Source organism: Mytilus trossulus, unplaced genomic scaffold (assembly GCF_036588685.1).
Source record: "Mytilus trossulus isolate FHL-02 unplaced genomic scaffold, PNRI_Mtr1.1.1.hap1 h1tg000343l___fragment_1__unscaffolded, whole genome shotgun sequence".
NCBI lineage: Eukaryota > Metazoa > Mollusca > Bivalvia > Mytilida > Mytilidae > Mytilus > Mytilus trossulus.
In genome coordinates this window covers 922,915-940,206 of record NW_026963332.1, presented here as the reverse complement: position 1 = coordinate 940,206, position 17,292 = coordinate 922,915, and the positions used below count along the sequence as shown (strand labels likewise).

General features: G+C 29.2%; 2 protein-coding genes across 2 annotated transcripts; one reads left to right on the top strand and one right to left on the bottom strand.

Annotated features, from left to right (window-relative positions):
- Positions 1 to 246: 246 nt before the first annotated feature.
- LOC134701789 (uncharacterized) lies at positions 247 to 2,557 on the top strand. The gene is made up of 4 exons (XM_063562911.1): positions 247 to 773; positions 978 to 1,221; positions 1,429 to 2,043; positions 2,441 to 2,557. Exons 1-4 carry the CDS (start codon positions 247 to 249, stop codon positions 2,555 to 2,557), a joined length of 1,503 nt encoding a protein of 500 aa, XP_063418981.1.
- A 5,765-nt stretch (positions 2,558 to 8,322) lies between these two features.
- Positions 8,323 to 17,292, bottom strand: LOC134701769 (vinculin-like). The gene is made up of 4 exons (XM_063562892.1): positions 17,166 to 17,292; positions 16,574 to 16,664; positions 14,492 to 14,500; positions 8,323 to 11,028 (listed from the first exon to the last, which is right to left on the bottom strand). Exons 1-4 carry the CDS (start codon positions 17,172 to 17,174, stop codon positions 10,853 to 10,855), a joined length of 285 nt encoding a protein of 94 aa, XP_063418962.1. The 5' UTR covers positions 17,175 to 17,292; the 3' UTR covers positions 8,323 to 10,852.

Below are 17,292 nucleotides of genomic sequence, written 5' to 3'. Positions count from 1 at the left end.
ATGGTTTACTTTAATAAATTGTTATTTGGATGGAGAGTTGTCTCATTGGCACTCACACCATATCCTCCTATATCTATAAGACATTCTACATTTGTTTTTATACTTATTTATTAAGAAATATACAATTAACAATGATAGTTTAAATATTTGTTTTTTAAATGTTTGTGGACCGTTAAGAAAAGACTATTGTCTCCTGATTTCATTGACATTTTGCTTGAACATGTTATCTGTATTTTTGTTGAAACGATGTTAACTGATTTAGATAATTTAAACTTACCAGACGATTTTATTTATGTCACAAAAAATGGAAAAAAATTTAAAAAAGCATCAGGTGGAATAGTTGTTATTTATAGAAAGAGTTTAGAAAAAGAGTTGAATTTCTATAATACTGCGAGTCAATTTGTTTTATGGTTTAAACTTTCGAAATCAATTTTGTCACTTAATTCAGATGTAATTTTTGGTTGTGTTTATGTACCACCTGAAAATTCTAAGTATTCTACTATAGAAGCTTTTGAAGAATTGGAAAATGAATTGAATATCCTTACAAACACTGAAAATAGTTATATTGCCCTAGTCGGCGATTTTAACTCAAAAACTGGGTCTTTACCCGATTATATTATACCTGACGAGTCAGTTGTTAGTATGTTTGATTTAGATTGTGATGCTGATATATTAGATTATTTGTATGATTATGAGAATCTGACTCGAAACAAAATCACCTTACAAAGAGTGTCTCAGTGTACATGTAGACCTAATAAGTATGGTCATAGACTGTTAGAGTTGTGTAGAAAAAATAATTTATATATTGCAAATTCAAGAGTTGGATCAGATAAAGATATTGGGGAGAAAACATGTAACGATTCAAGTGTTGTTGATTATTTAATTATTTCATCAATGCTCTTCCCTTTGATTGTTTATTTTGAAATTGCTGACTTTATACCGTTATATTCTGATTGTCATTCTTTTATAAATTTTAGACTTCAGGCCACATTTAGTAAATCAGATTCAATTGTTATCAACAATAGAAATGATAAAACTTTTGTCAGGTGGAAAAGTGAACAGAAATCTGAATACGTTGATCGAATTCATAATGATCCTGAAGGTATTTTGACCACTGTTATGAATAAACTGGACGAATTGTCCGTAAATAATGATATAAACAATATAGTTTTAGATATCAGCAAAAATTTTAAAGATGCGGCAGCAGAAACGTTTGGGAAGGTAAATAAACATAAACATAAACATTTTTACAAACATGAAAATTCAAAACCTTGGTTTAATAGAAAATGCTCGATGAGTAGAAAAAAATTTCATAAAGCTCGAAAGAGATATAGTTTTTTGAAAAATGCTGAAAACAGAAGTAAAATGAGACAAGCTAGTAAAGAACATAAAATAACATTAAATAAATCTTTTGCAAACTATCAACAGAGAGCTGCTGATGAGTTGCGTAACATTTCTAAAAAGGACACAAAAGCTCTATGGAAAATCCTTAATAATCTAAATGATAGTAAAAAAAAAGATAACAATGACGATATATCTCTAAAAGCATTGTATGATCATTTTAAAATACTAAATGAAACTGTTGAGACAGAAAATGATTTCGAACAAGATTTGGAATTTGATACTCTATCAGACGATGTTGAGTTATTTTTAAACAGTCCAGTAACAGAAGATGAAATTAAAAAAGTTGTTTCAAACTTAAAAAATGGCAAAGCTTCAGGTAGTGATGAAATTTTAAATGAGTATATAAAGAATACAATTGACGATTTAATGCCAATTTATGTTAAGCTATTCAATTTGATTTTAGATACTGGAATTGTTCCAGACAGTTGGTCTAATGGAATCATGATTACTATATTTAAAAATAAAGGATCAAGATCTGATCCCGAAATGTACAGAGGAATCACTTTGAATTCATGCTTTAGTAAAACTTTTTCTGCTATGTTGAATTACAGGTTAAATAATTATGCAGATCACGTAGACCTGATTTCAAAGTCACAAGCAGGTTTTCGTAGAGGATTCTCTACTGTTGACAATATATTTGTATTGTATTCTTTAATTACTATATATTTTTCATTTGGTAAGAAGCTATTTTGCACTTTTATAGACTTTAAAAGCGCTTTTGACACTGTATGGAGGTCAGGATTGTGGCAAAAAATGCAAAAATCAAACATTAAAGGTAAACTATTTAATGTGATCTATAATATGTATCAAAATATAAAAACATGTGTCAAGAAAGGAAATGAATTTTCCGAATTTTTTATATCTCATACAGGAGTAAAACAAGGTGAAAATCTATCACCTTTTTTATTTTCTTTGTTTCTAAATGATTTAGAAAGTTATTTTGTGGAAAATAATATAGAAAGTCTAAATAATATTTCAAAGCTGTGCTTGGAATCATTAGAAATGTATGTTAAATTGTTTATTATACTGTACGCAGATGATACTGCGCTATTGTCTGAAAGTGCAGAAGGATTACAAAAAACCCTTGTATGTTTTGAAGAATATTGTAAAAAATGGAAGCTTAAGATTAACACAAGCAAAACCAAAGCAGTGATTTTTAGTAAAAGGAAAGTAAAACGAAATCAGAATTTTATGATATATGGTGAAAAAATTAAAATAGTTGATTCCTACTGCTACCTTGGTGTACTTTTCAATTACAACGGTAGCTTTTGTACAGCACGAAAAAAACTTCTTGTTCAAGCACAGAAGTCTTTGTATGCTCTATACCGAAAAATAAAAAAATATGTGTATTCCCGTCGATTGGCAGCTTAAACTTTTTGACTCATTGGTTAGTCCTGTTTTATTATATGCTTCAGAGGTATGGGGATTTGAAAATAAAGAAAGCATTGAGAAAATACACCTTCATTTTTTCAAAAACATTTTGAAATTAAGAAGCAGTACACCAAATTATATGGTGTATGGGGAACTCGGAAGATTCCCTTTGGAAACCATTATTAAACGTAAAATGGTGTTGTTTTGGAATAACTTGTTATCGGAAAATAACAAGTTATCTTCCATTATGTATAAATTAATGCTCAAATTACATTTTCAAAACCCCACAAAATTTAAATGGATTACGTACGTTAAATCCATATTTGACGAAAATGGAATTAGTTTTATTTGGCAAAATCAACTTCCATTGGATAAACTGGGATTAAAGAACATTATTTCACAAAAACTGAATGATCAATTCATCCAACATTGGTTTTCACAAATGAATAACTCTTCAAGAGGTGCATTTTATTCATTTTATAAAGAGGAATTTCGTTTGGAAACCTATTTGATAAAGTTGAAGCTGTGTGACAGGATTTATATGGCAAAACTCAGATGTTCAAATTTAAAAATTCCTGTAGAAACGGGAAGATGGTCCGGAATTCCAAAAAATGCACGAATTTGTCATCTTTGTGGAATTGGAATAGGGGATGAATTTCATTATCTTTTTAAATGTCAAAAACAGGAAATAAAACTGCTTAGAAATAAATATATTCCACAATATTATACTGCAAATCCAACGGAGTACAAATTGAAACAGCTTTTAACATTTTGTCATGTAGAACTTTACAAAAACTTAGCAATATTTTTAAAAATTCTTACACGATACTTGTGATTTATGTTGGTTTTTAGTTGAAAGTTATGGTAGTTTGTAAATTGACATTTGCTATATTTTCTCATGTATGTAGCATTATTATGTTTAGTGTGAATGTATTGAGTACAAACATGTGTATACGTGTATATATGATGTCCTCTTGTACACCTATGTGTCTGAGGTTTATTAATAAAGTATTGTCTATTATTGTCTATTAACTGTTATAACAATTATCTATTCAATAAAACTTAGATTTAACATTTTTTTTTGTCAACACCTATCTTCACATTCAACGTTGGACCTTCAGGGTACAAAATTAAACTTGTTGTGATATTTCCACTTATAATTATTCGATAAATAGACAAATTTCTAATTAATGTTTTTTATAGATGCATCCTTCTGTACTATACAGTTCTACAAATTTAGTTTTAAATCGATATTGAATCATGCATGGAAAAACGGGTTTGGACCAACCTATAAGGGAACAAAGATTCTGTTATGAGGAGCATCTAAATTGCACGCATAATCCCTTACACCAAACAAAGCTGAACTATTGGTATAAGTATTTGGTAAACAAATCAAAACAATAAAAACCTAAAATTGTCTAATGAATCATTACAGTGAGGTCAAGGTCCGATGATACCGACAAGACAGACATGTTGAAGTTGCAAGGAACTTATATACAAAACATAGTAATACAACAACTCAAAGAAGTGAGAAATTCACATAACAAAAAAAGGCTGAACCGTGATATGAGGTCAAGTATAATGAGCAGCCGGAAACTTCGTCGAATAAGGTATATGCATACAAGGTATGAAGCATCCATGTTTTTCCTTCTGAGATATAAAGCTTTACACAAATGGTTTACGCTACGCCAACATATAGTAATATATGTGTCTCGCATACTGCGATTTCCGTCGGGCGCAGGCGTGCCAACAACTATAAAACACATTCAAAATTCTAAATTACCATTTTCATTTTAGTGTCAAAATATAAGTATACCTATTATTTTGGGCACTCAAAGCTGAGACTACTATAACTATGTGTTATAGTAGTCTCAGCTCAAAGGAAAGACAGGCAAAAAGCGAAAACAGTAACCATGACCAATGGTACCAGAATTTTGATGCAAAAAATTGTGGGTTTAAAAGATCACTTGTTCCCTCCGTTTAATTATAAAGAGAATAAGAGTAACTGCTATAATAAAACAAGTTGAACTTATCAAAAACAAAGGCAACCAGATTCTTCGCAGGGCGTAGCTTTATACGACCGCAGAGGTTGAACCCTGAACGGTTGGGGCAAGTATGGACACAACATTCAAGCTGGATTCAGCTCTAAATTTGGATTGTGATTAAATAGTTGACACAGCATAGGTTTCTAACACAGAATGAATGTGTTCTAATGAACTTAAAATTTTTGTTTTCTCTTAGAGCAATTCACTATGCTGTTCAATATTAGTCCTCTCAAAAAATGTTTGAAGAAATTTTCTTTTTATTTATGAAATTTCATATGAGAAAAATTGAACCCAATTTTTTAATCACATCCCCCTTTCCCTTATTCCAAAACTAATCTCAATTAAAATATTCTAATGGAGTTTGCAACAATAACTACTCATTTAAATACTTCATAAAATATTAAGATGTAAAAAAACTGCTTGTTATCACTGAATGGTAAAGATTATTTAAATTTATCAGTTGGTAGTAAAAAGTGAATATACATTGTATATTGTATATAACAAAGATTTAAGTTGATTCTGGACAAAGAAAGATAACTCCAATTAAAAAAAAAAATTTGCAATAAGATATTTCTTGCTTACTATTTTGGACAAAGAAAGATAACTCTAATTAAAAAAAAATTTGCTATTTCACAATATTGTGAAATTATATATTTCTTGCCATTGCACAATACTGTGCAATTGAAAAGACTTGCTATTGCACAATACTTAATATAATAATTTTAGATCCTGATTTGGACCAACTTGAAAACTGGGCCCATAATCAAAAATCTAAGTACATGTTTAGATTCAGCATATCAAAGAGGCCCAAGAATTTAATTTTTGTTAAAATCAAACTTAGTTTAATTTTGGACCCTTTGGACCTTAATGTAGGCCAATTTGAAAACGGGACCAAAAATGAAGAATCTACATACACAGTTAGATTTGGCATATCAAAGAACCCCATTTATTCAATTTTTTATGAAATCAAAAAAGTTTAATTTTGGACCCAGATTTGGACCAACTTAAAAACTGGGCCAATAATCAAGAATCTAAGTACATTTTTAGATTCAACATATCAAAGAACCCAACCGATTCATTTTTTGTCAAAATCAAACTAAGTTTAATTTTGGACCCTTTGGACCTTAATGTAGACCAATTTGAAAACATGACCAAAAGTTAAGAATCTACATAGACAGTTAGATTCGGCATATCAAAGAACCTGAATTATTCAATTTTGATGAAATCAAACAAAGTTTAATTTTGGACCCTTTTGGTCCCTTTTTCCTAAACTGTTGGGACCAAAACTCCCAAAATCAATACCAACCTTCCTTTTATGGTCATTAACCTTGTGTTTAAATTTCATAGATTTCTATTTACTTATACTAACGTTATGGTGCGAAAACCAAGAAAAATGCTTATTTGGGTCCCTTTTTGGCCCCTAATTCCTAAACTGTTGGGACCTAAACTCCCAAAATCAATACCAATCTTCCTTTTGTGGTCATAAACATTATGTATAAATTTCATTGATTTCTATTTACCTAAACTTAAGTTATTGTGCGAAAAACAAGAATAATGCTTATTTGGGCCCTTTTTTGGCCCCTAATTCCTAAAGTGTTGAAACCAAAACTCCCAAAATCAATCCCAACCTTTCTTTTGTGGTCATCAACCTTGTGTCAAAATTTCATAGATTTCTATTAACTTAAACTAAAGTTATAGTGCGAAAACCAAGAAAATGCTTATTTGGGCCCTTTTTGGCCCCTAATTCCTAAAATGTTGGGACCAAAACTCCCAAAATCAATACCAACCTTCCTTTTATAGTCATAAACCTTGTGTTAAAATTTCATAGATTTCTATTCACTTTTACTAAAGTTAGAGTGCGAAAACTAAAAGTATTCGGACGACGACGACGACGCAGACGACGACGCCAACGTGATAGCAATATACGACGAAAATTTTTTCAAAATTTGCGGTCGTATAAAAAGTAAAATCACAAAAATACTGAACTCCGAGGAAATTCAAAAAGGAAAGTCCCAAATGAAATGTCAAAAACAAAACCTCACACACATCAAACGAATGGACAACTGTCATATTCCAGACTTGGCATAGACATGTTTTTATGAAGAAAATAGTGAATTAACCTTGGTTTTATAGCTAGCTAAACCTCTCACTTGTATGACAGTCGTTTAGGAGTATCTTTTCATTAAATGAAATTGACAGGTGTTTATCTATGTCCAAATCTACTAAATCTATTGGAAAGTTACAAATCTAGATAACAAAAAAACACTGAGGGACTCACATATACTCAAAAAATATCAGGCCCGGTATTGTTGATAAGACCAGCATTTCCTGTCATTTAATCATCAATCGTCAAGCAAATTCTCACTCATTCAAAATGTCAGTCGGTAAAAGGATTTAACAAACTGGTATAAAAAAAACTAAGAGGTCATTTATGTATTTTTAAGGATGTATGCATCTCATTCACACTTCCCTGGGCAGTTTCTCATTAACTGAAGTATTGTTTTTAATTGCTAAATGAATGCTGGTAATTGTGAAGCAAAACTGGAGTAATCTTTATCAGACAATGAAAAATTCAAACAAAATTTGGTTTGTAAATACCAAGTATGTTATTCGGATATTGTGTATAATGAAGACTGATGCTAATTCATTTGATTAGACTTTCAATATTGGAACCATAACTTGGTCATTAATTTTATAGTAGAGACCAAAACTGTTTGCTAGTACCAATCCTTCACATTCCTTAAATGTGTGATTGTTATATTACCAATATTCTTCACACTATCAAGAAGCAAGAAGACATATTGTTGACTGAATTTTTCACATTTAAAATTCTCTATAGCTTTATTTGAGGAGATTAACTGAACATGTAGTCTAAAAAGTAAAAACACAAAAATACTGAACTCCGAGGAAAATTCATCAAGGAAAGTCCAAAATTAAAAGGCAAAATCAAAAGTCCAAACACATCAAACAAATGGATAACATCTGTCATATTCCTGACTTGATACAGGCATTTTCTAATGCAGAAAATGGTGGATTGATGTACCAATTGTCTTATTGACAGCAAAAAGTGAAGTATCATTGGACTTTGAAGTAAAAGCTATTGTTACATTTTCACTAATTCTTTTTTATCCTTTACTGACCTGTTGGTTAATTTTCGAGAATTTAAATGTCTCAAATGGATAAATATCATATAATGGCAGTTTTTATCTAATAGTTAATTTCTATGTATGTTGCATTCTCGTTTGTTTTTTGTTGCACTAAAGTGTTTTGTTTTATAGTTTTCCTCTTACAGTTGATGAGTTTCCCTCGGTTTTGGTTTATTAAACCAATTTGTTTTCTCTTAATCAACTTTTGACTTTTGAACAGCAATATACTACTGTTGCCTTTATTTACACTCAATACAGTGGTAGATTCTATATGCACATGGGGCATACTAGTCATCAGTATTATATCATCTAGTCGTAAGGGCGGTGGGTACTATTAAAACATAAAAATGTAGGCATTCTATTTCTATAAAATGTTTATTGGTTGTAAAGTTGTATATCTTGTACAAATAAGCCAATAGCTATATATAAACTAACAACTGGGTAAATATGAAAGACTATCTATGGTATTGCAAGTCGTTGCTAGTGTAAAATTTATGATTGACAATTTAGACAAAATTAAGTTGTGTGGTTTTTTTTTCAACTTTAAAAAACCAACAAATTAAAAAAAATATTGAAAGGAGGATAACACATATCAAATGTAACATGAAAGGAGAATTTCTTTTTGGTTTTGTAAGGTAAACAACATCAGGTGGTAATAGCATCTACATATGCTTAATATATGATATTTAAATATATTCCAAAACACTCTATATGTATTTCAAAATTAAATTGTGCCACTAAATTTGCTTTTGTGAAACAGTAGGTCAAACTATATCTAAAACAACTCATAAATTTACAAATGAACACTTTTTTTTAAACTGAGAATTACGTTCTTTATCAAAGATTTTTAATACCCAAACAAACAAGTGACTATATGAGAATATTTTTCTTCATTATGATGTATATATTCTAGCTTAATCAACACATAAAAAAACTTCTTAAATGTAAACTCTTTCTTTCCTCAAGTCTGCAATAATATCAAATGGATCAGAAGAGGTAAACACAATTAAAAAAGGCACATCCAGGGGGTATCCCCATTATAATTGAAACATATTTTTATTATTACTGCCACACACGCTATTTTATTTGAAAATGCAATCTTTTATTCAATCTACTATTATTTCCATTAAGTTTTTAAATCTTTTCTTTAAATCGTTGTTTAATGGTCAACACATTATATGAATAAAACCTACAAGAGAACTTTAGATATTTTCAAATTATAAAGTACAAAGTTATGCAGGAATCAAGTTTTTTAATTGATATTGCTTAGAAAAGAATTTTCTGAACACCAAAAAAAAACAATGTTCTATTCTGCAGTCAGATTCTTGATACCATGACAGTTCATTACTTCAATTATTTAGCAAAAAAAGAAAGTTCATAATATCTTTTATATAGTAAAAAAAATCCTATCAAGATATATCCAATCAAAAACAAAAACAAATTCTAATCAATAATAAAACCAAACAAGCAATATATTAAATAAAACTAAAAATAATAACATCTCAACATGCTTTCTCTCAAAATGTACAATTTATCTCAGTAATGCAACTCATACCAACCAACCTTACATTATCAATGCAGATTAAGATTTTTTTTTAAATATCCAAACCTCAAGAAGAGGAAAAGTTTTTATGTATTTCTAATAAATTAGCCATTTCAGATAGAATAGACATTAATTTTCAAAAGCTGTTAGGATTTGTATCACCTTAAAACAAATACCATACTTGTAACTTAAATTTAAAGTAATTCATGACATACAAAGATTTCTGTAAGAATTTACACAAAATGGCTGATTTTATCATAATCATTTTACAGACATGTATCATCATTCATTCTCATTAATGTATAAAATGCATCAAATTTGATATTGATAGAAATCTATGTAAAACTACATATTTATTTGCATATTCTATATACATAGCACCATTTATTTTCACATGTTTAAATGAACTAAAAACTCAATATACTATTAAATAAACATACCAAACTTTCCAAAATAAAGCGTGTTCAAATATCAAAATGAAGCTATTTCACAGGTGGACTGACATTTAAAACAAATTGGTAATTAATATGAACGATGGTAAATTGCTCTATCAAGAGAATTAATTCACTTATCTTGTTTTTACTTCACAGGCACTATTTGAAAAATATTTTAAGTACTTTGTCTTATAAAAAGGAATGATAATTATATCAAATTTTTTCTTCAGAAATCTAGTTCAACAACTGAAAACAACTTTAGGGTGTAGATTAATTTGGTAAAAACCTATTTGTTCACACGATTGAAAACAAAGTTTAGCCTCATGTTACTAGACTCTAAGTCACGTTACCCAACATATTGCAGTTATACAATAAGCAATTTTAAAACATGGTACCAGGCTCATAGTCACGTTACTCAACATATTGTAGTTATTCAATAAGCAATATTTAAATGAACATTTGGTGTTTAAGTTAATATTTCATAAAGAAATTCCAACAGATAGCTGTAAATTAATGCTGACAATAAACCCACATACATGTGTTATATTAAAATAATGAATGAAAAGTGTGAACAAATATACAGTATATGTACCATGCAAAACATTTACACATCTAAAAAATGTGGAAAAAATATCAGCAGTCACTAGGTGTGCATATTTTGCTATATCTAAAAAAAGCACTAATTTTACATCAAATTAGATGTATTATTCCATGATTACATTTATCAAATTTTTTCATTACTACAAATATAACAAAAATGCTTTACAAAAAAAAAACATCTTTTTTCTGTTAACATATCTAAAACAGTATCTTTAATAGTTCTTCTAAGAATACGATAAAAATGATTGTAAATATATCTGATCTTCATTTGTATTGTCTATCAATTTAAAAATCCTAGCATTGGTTTTCTTAAGAAGTGGTGGTGTACCATGGTCTTCTACGATGCCAACGAATCTGGTACCCCGAGTCTACACGGATCTTGATGGAGGCAGCTTCAGCAGCACGAACTGTTTCCTTCACAGCTTGCATCAGATTTTGGGCATTACCAACCAACATTTCAGTGGCTTCTTGATCCTCTTCAGAACCTACGATCAAAGAAAACTTGTTTTAAAGTTTAGAAACAAGAGTGGGGTTTTTTCCAAAGTTTTCTACATAGAGGCAATTTCCTATTTACAAAAATTGGTCAATTATAATTAATAGATTTTTTAAGGTCAAATTGTATTGCTTTAGTGTTTCAAGTTTAAAAGTGCTTAAGTCTAACACTTCATGCAAAATGTGAGAAAACAACAGTAAAATACACCTGTTCTATAGCTGATAAACAATCTCCAAGCGATAATCTAAGACCACTCACTGACTGACATCAAAGAGGTGTTGCTTGTCTATAAGAATTTATCACATGTTCTTCAAGGTGGCCAACATTATTTAAATATAACTGAGAATTATTTATAATTTTCTTGGAAATGCACTAACTAAATGATTCTAAATGATATATATAAGAAATTTAACTAAAATTACTGATAAATTCACGACTGAAAAAATAAATTAATCCAGGTGAAATAACTTATAAGATTAATTCTGACGTATTTAAACTGGACATTCCTATACTTGAAGTTAATTTTTGCACAACAGTATTTTGAAAAACGAAAAGAAATCAATATGTATATGCTATTATTTATATTTTGTTAAAACAATTGATCTAAAATTGTCTTCATGAAAATTTATCAACTTCTATAGAAGTATTTATTGTCCCCAAAGCAATGCAAAGCAAAAGACTTAGAAATACCAGGCTTTCATCTGTCTGTCTGTTTAGTCTTGTAAGCACTATCACATGTTAAATTCTTGCAAGATTTTTTATCAAACTTATATCAGAGGTTTATATCAGTAAATATAAAAAAAAGAAGATGTGCTATGATTGCCAATGAGACAAAGGTCCACAAGAGACCAAAATGACACAGAAATTAACAACTATAGGTCACCGCATGGCCTTCAATAATGAGCAAAGCCCATATCGCATAGTCAGCTATGAAAGGCCCCGATAACAATGTAAAACAATTCAAACGAGAAGACTAACAGCCTTATTTATATGACAAAATTATCAAAAAACAAATATGTAACGCATAAACAAACCACAACCACTGAATTACAAGTCTTTGATATGCTGGAAAACCAGTGCTGATCAACTATTTTGAAAAAAGTTATATCCCTTGGAAATATAAAATATGGAATTTTGTGTTGTTAGCACTCACATGTGTATAATTATTGTTAAATTTAAATCAAACTTATATCAAAGGTTTATATCAGCAATTGATTAAACAAGTTTGAAAATCTGTTTTTTTCTAAACTATTCCCCTTGGACAAATGAAATTAGAGCAACATAGGGGTACATGGTTCTTTTATTTCACTTGCAAAAGGATGGTTTTCATAATGGAATTTTTGAATTTTGATATTCCTGAATTTTTTGTTTTTTATATTTATTGAATCAAGAAAATATCAAAGCATTTGAATCTAAGAAACCTTTAATATAAATTGATAAACTTAAAACTGCTTCAGAATTTTCCATTTGAGTTTCTTATAGGTTGTAATAAACTACATGTCTAAGATTAATTTCATATAAAAGCTTCTGTTTAGGTGTAAGGATTGTGTACTGAAAGTAAAACATTAACTTTGAAACTCTTCACTTTTTTTCACCACAGAAAAGCCGAAACCTACTGTTAAGGAATTTCTTTTATAAGGACTTGGTTTAACAATACAAAATGTGATTTTTTTTTACTTTATATTATACAAATCTGAATAATATTTGCATCAAAGTAAAAACAATAATTCAAAGATAAAGATCTATATCCTTTTGATCCAAATAAGCATTTTTTACAATTGAAAATTTAAAGCTTTTCACATACATACACTGACTTAAATAATAAACCACTTGCAAAATTGTACCATATTTGCAATCATTATACAATTATTCACCAAGCCCAATCTATATAATACTCATTCTTATATGAAATTGTTTAAAACATACTCATATGAAGATGCAGATGCAGAAATGGGCATTTTTTAATCATTCAAATCAAACAATGCATGTATAATCTTGATGAAGACTTATTTTTGTTAGTCAAAGTATAGAAATATTAAAGTACCACGTCCAAGTCAAAACACACTGCATCATGCTCAACAACAAGACAAAAGACAAATCATGCTGTGCCTAGCAGCTGCAGTTTTAAACATATTATATGTCCCTGCTAGAGATCTTCAATTGGTTTTATCAGCACTTAATTTGTTTGAAATATTGTTGATTCATCATTATTTGCTGGATACCAATTTTGTGGATTTTGTGGGTACAGGTGAACCAGGAATTTAAATGATCAACAAATTACAAACTTCTATAGGCTTGTATGCAAATTTTTGTAAAACCATGAAATCAAATATTTTAGAAATTGTAAATTTTCCTAAATCCACTAAAATTGGTACCCACGTAAAATAAATCAATCCACGGCATAATTTAAAAAATAATCAACATGCTCTGCAGACAATAGAGACACATATAAACCATAACCACAATAAGTAATGATAATTATTCAGGGTTCTACAATATATATATCAATATCTAGTCATTATTTTTATTTCTTTTGGCAGAAAATTGCATTATTTAAAGTGTAAAACATTTACTACAAACCGTAACATCAAGAAATTTAACTCCCATTTTCCTGCATAACTTTGCAAAATTTAATTGTATAAAAGTCCTACACTGTCATAAAAGTATTTGCATGAAATATGAAGTAAGTTTTTTTTAAATGATAAGAATGCATTTGATTAATGAAATATGTTATTCTCTTATCCCAACAAGCAGCAATAAGTAAAATTAGTCAAGTTATTGTAGAAGCCTGAGTTTCCGATATTCTCCTTTGTCTAATATTAAATACATCACTTGTGGCTTAAACTTACTGGATTCTGTTTCCATGGCAACAGGTTACAGAAGCAGGCAGAAATAAAAACAAAACAAAAAAGCATATATTAGTTGTCAATCAATACAAAGCTATGTACTTTAATGATAAACCCAGCTGTATTTAGTTTCTGTTTTTAAATTCTGAAATACTTTAATAAAATTTCAATAATTTTACTATTTCAAAATAGACAAAATTTAAATTAATCTAATAAATGCAATGGAATAAGTATTGCATTTATTAAAACTTGTATGTAAAATTTTGATCTCATTAAAAAATAAAAATTTGCTTAATTTTTTTTTTAAATTCATGTGAATGGACTGATAATTTTTTTAGTTCAAAAATATATAATTCAACAATGAAAAAACAATTTGCATTAAGTCTTGACAGTAGGTTTATCATTAAAAGAATTGGCAAAATATTCATCATGCATTTAAGAAAGCAAAGGCATTGTGTCATTAAAATTGTAGAGCTTATTGAAAGAAAGTAGTCATCATGATGCTTAATATGCAATGTTGGTTAGTAACATTTGTATTGTCCTGGGTCAACATTCGGGTCAGAGGATTTCAGTAAAGAATTAAAAAGCATTAAAATATAAAATTCATACACTCCTGTTCTGTTCATAAATAAAAGACATAAAATATTACTTATTATATACAAATAAGAATATGATATGGAATAATGGCCAAATAGACAATTACTCCACAAAGACCTAACACTAAAAACCAACACATAAAATGGTCAGTTCATAATTTTTTTTTGATTCAGACAAAATGTTTATTTTGATAACTATATACAAATATTTTCAATATCCAGCAAAAGTTCTACCATTAAGATTTACTTTATGAAAACTTTTATGGTACTCAACATTCTTACCTCTTTATGATTTACACTACCATCCACGATTTGTTCAATATAATATATTCGAAAGTGGAACCAAGAAAGCTTATCAAAGCTTTTTAATCCAAAACATTTTAACCCATACATTTTCCTATTATACATCTTTTGCTCTGACAATATTGGATCTGAACATTCCTGATAAGGATGAATTTTTAACTACTCAAAAGGATCATATTTTTTAAATTTTACAGGGAAAAAAATACATATGAAACTCAGGAAGTTGGGATTTTATATTTGTCTGGAATAGTTGGTTCTTTTGTATGTCAATTCCTAACTCATATTGATTATAATAATTTAATCAGTGCTATCACATCAATCTGGAGTCAAATCATGTGAATATCAAATTAGCTAAATATGAAGGAGAAAGCACACAACTTAGTTGTTTTCCTTATCCCCTATTGTCTTTGTAAAACTTGGAAGAGGGGAGATGATGTAAAAAGAAATGACACCCACAAGATTTATTTGTTAACACTTCTTCATAGGAAAACTAATAATTAAAGGTCATATCAAAAGCCAGCATCAAAACTTCAGAACAACTTTAAACATAGGACTATTTGTATTAACCTAAACCTTATTTATTATTCACTATTTTGTTTATCAACTGAACTTAAGCTATTCAAACATTTGTAAGGTATTAGAATCAATATTACTGGAATGAAGCAGAATAATTCTGGTAAATTTACCTTACATTTACCATGGTCCTACCTGAAATTTTTTTGTAGTTTTAAAAATTCAAATAAATTTCATAGCTTTGAAAAGAAAATGCCAAGTGATCTAATACTTTACTGATAGGAATGATACTGAAGGTAAACCAGAAAGAATAACAACAAAGGGTACCATGTTTACTGTGGTCTATAGTTTGATCAGATTATAGCAATAATTAGGTCAACATATCATCTTGAGGTACCCCTAAATACAAAATTTGAACAGTAGGAACATATTTGAAAACATCACATCACAAGGATTAGTGGTGGTCATTATAACGTGCTGGGAGGAAATTCACTGGTAAAAACTGCATTCATTGGTCAAATCTAAATCATCACTACTGACAAACTTTAGGAAAAATCTCAATTATTAGTCATCAACTACAAGTCAGGGTCATCCCATGCTAAATTAACTTTACCGCAAGATATTTCACCACCATCTGGGGCTGGTACAGGTTCTATGGTAGAAATAAATCATTATGACATTTTCATGGGATCAACAGCTTTAAACATTTCCTTGAAATACAGTAAAGGACCTAATGTTGTATTTGGATATGCCTGCTCCATACTTGCAATGCTTAAATCTCACATATCTCCCTTAAATATCATTGGGTTTACTTATTTTCTTTTATTAAAAGTATACTAAAGGAGACTGATTCATTACTCTAAAACGTGTTATTTACAAAAACAAAATTCTGATGATTTTTTTTTCTATCTTGGTTATAAGTTTATAAGGTTAAATAAATAGCTGAATCCATACAATTTATAAAATATCTTATTCCTGTCTTTTTTTTTTCTAGATATACTATGTTACCTGACACACAGGATTTTATGGGAGCATCATTTATACTTACAATATATAGAACATGGTCAGATCACAGCTTAACTTAACAATACCTACACTGCCCTGGTCAAAAGAAAGTTAGCAGCAAAACAAATGTTAAACTTCTAATGTTTAACCAATATTGATAAAACAATTATCAATTTGCACTACAGTATGTATATAAAAACTTTGCAAAGATTTAAAATTAATGTAAAAATATTAAAAATGAAGGTAGGCTGATGATTGATAAATAAGTGTATACCTTGTGCTCCCAACATGGTTGCCTTCACTGTTGATAAAATCTTTAGCTGGGTACCAATTGTAGGAATTCTCTCACAAACTTGCAATAAGTTCTGTCAAAAGGAAAAATCTATTTAAATATTTATCAAAGTTTAAAACAGGTCTAAATGCCATTACTGATATCAAAAACATTGATTAACTAATCACCAGCAAAATTTACTAAACTGAGAGATTCTTCTGGGATTTAGGTTTTAAATAATGTAATGGTATTACAAACTTAAACAAAGGATGTTATTTAATTTATCTAAAATACTTTCATTTTGAAATTCAAATTGACAATAAGGTACAGAAAAGATGGCCTTATCTAGCTCCTCCCTCATCAATATTAAGATGAAATTCAACAATCGCTAGTTGCATGCAAAATTTTATAAAGATCTTAACATATTGCTCTTTTATGATTCATAAGTAAAAGAAGTAATGTCATTTCACACAATTTCTTAGATTAACGACCATGATATATGATTGTGCTTTTACATAAAAAATGATGATGGAAGTTTTTAACAACCTTGACTGGTTTAAAGCCCTTGCACCATCAGTAGCATATATAATATTACCAGTCTCATCCTTTTATCTGTACACTCAGCAGCTAACTTCTGTGCCAGTTTGGCCACCTCTGTTGATGACTCAGCTATATTCTTAGCTGTGGCGATCAGATCCTTCTTAGAACCACCTTCACCTCTA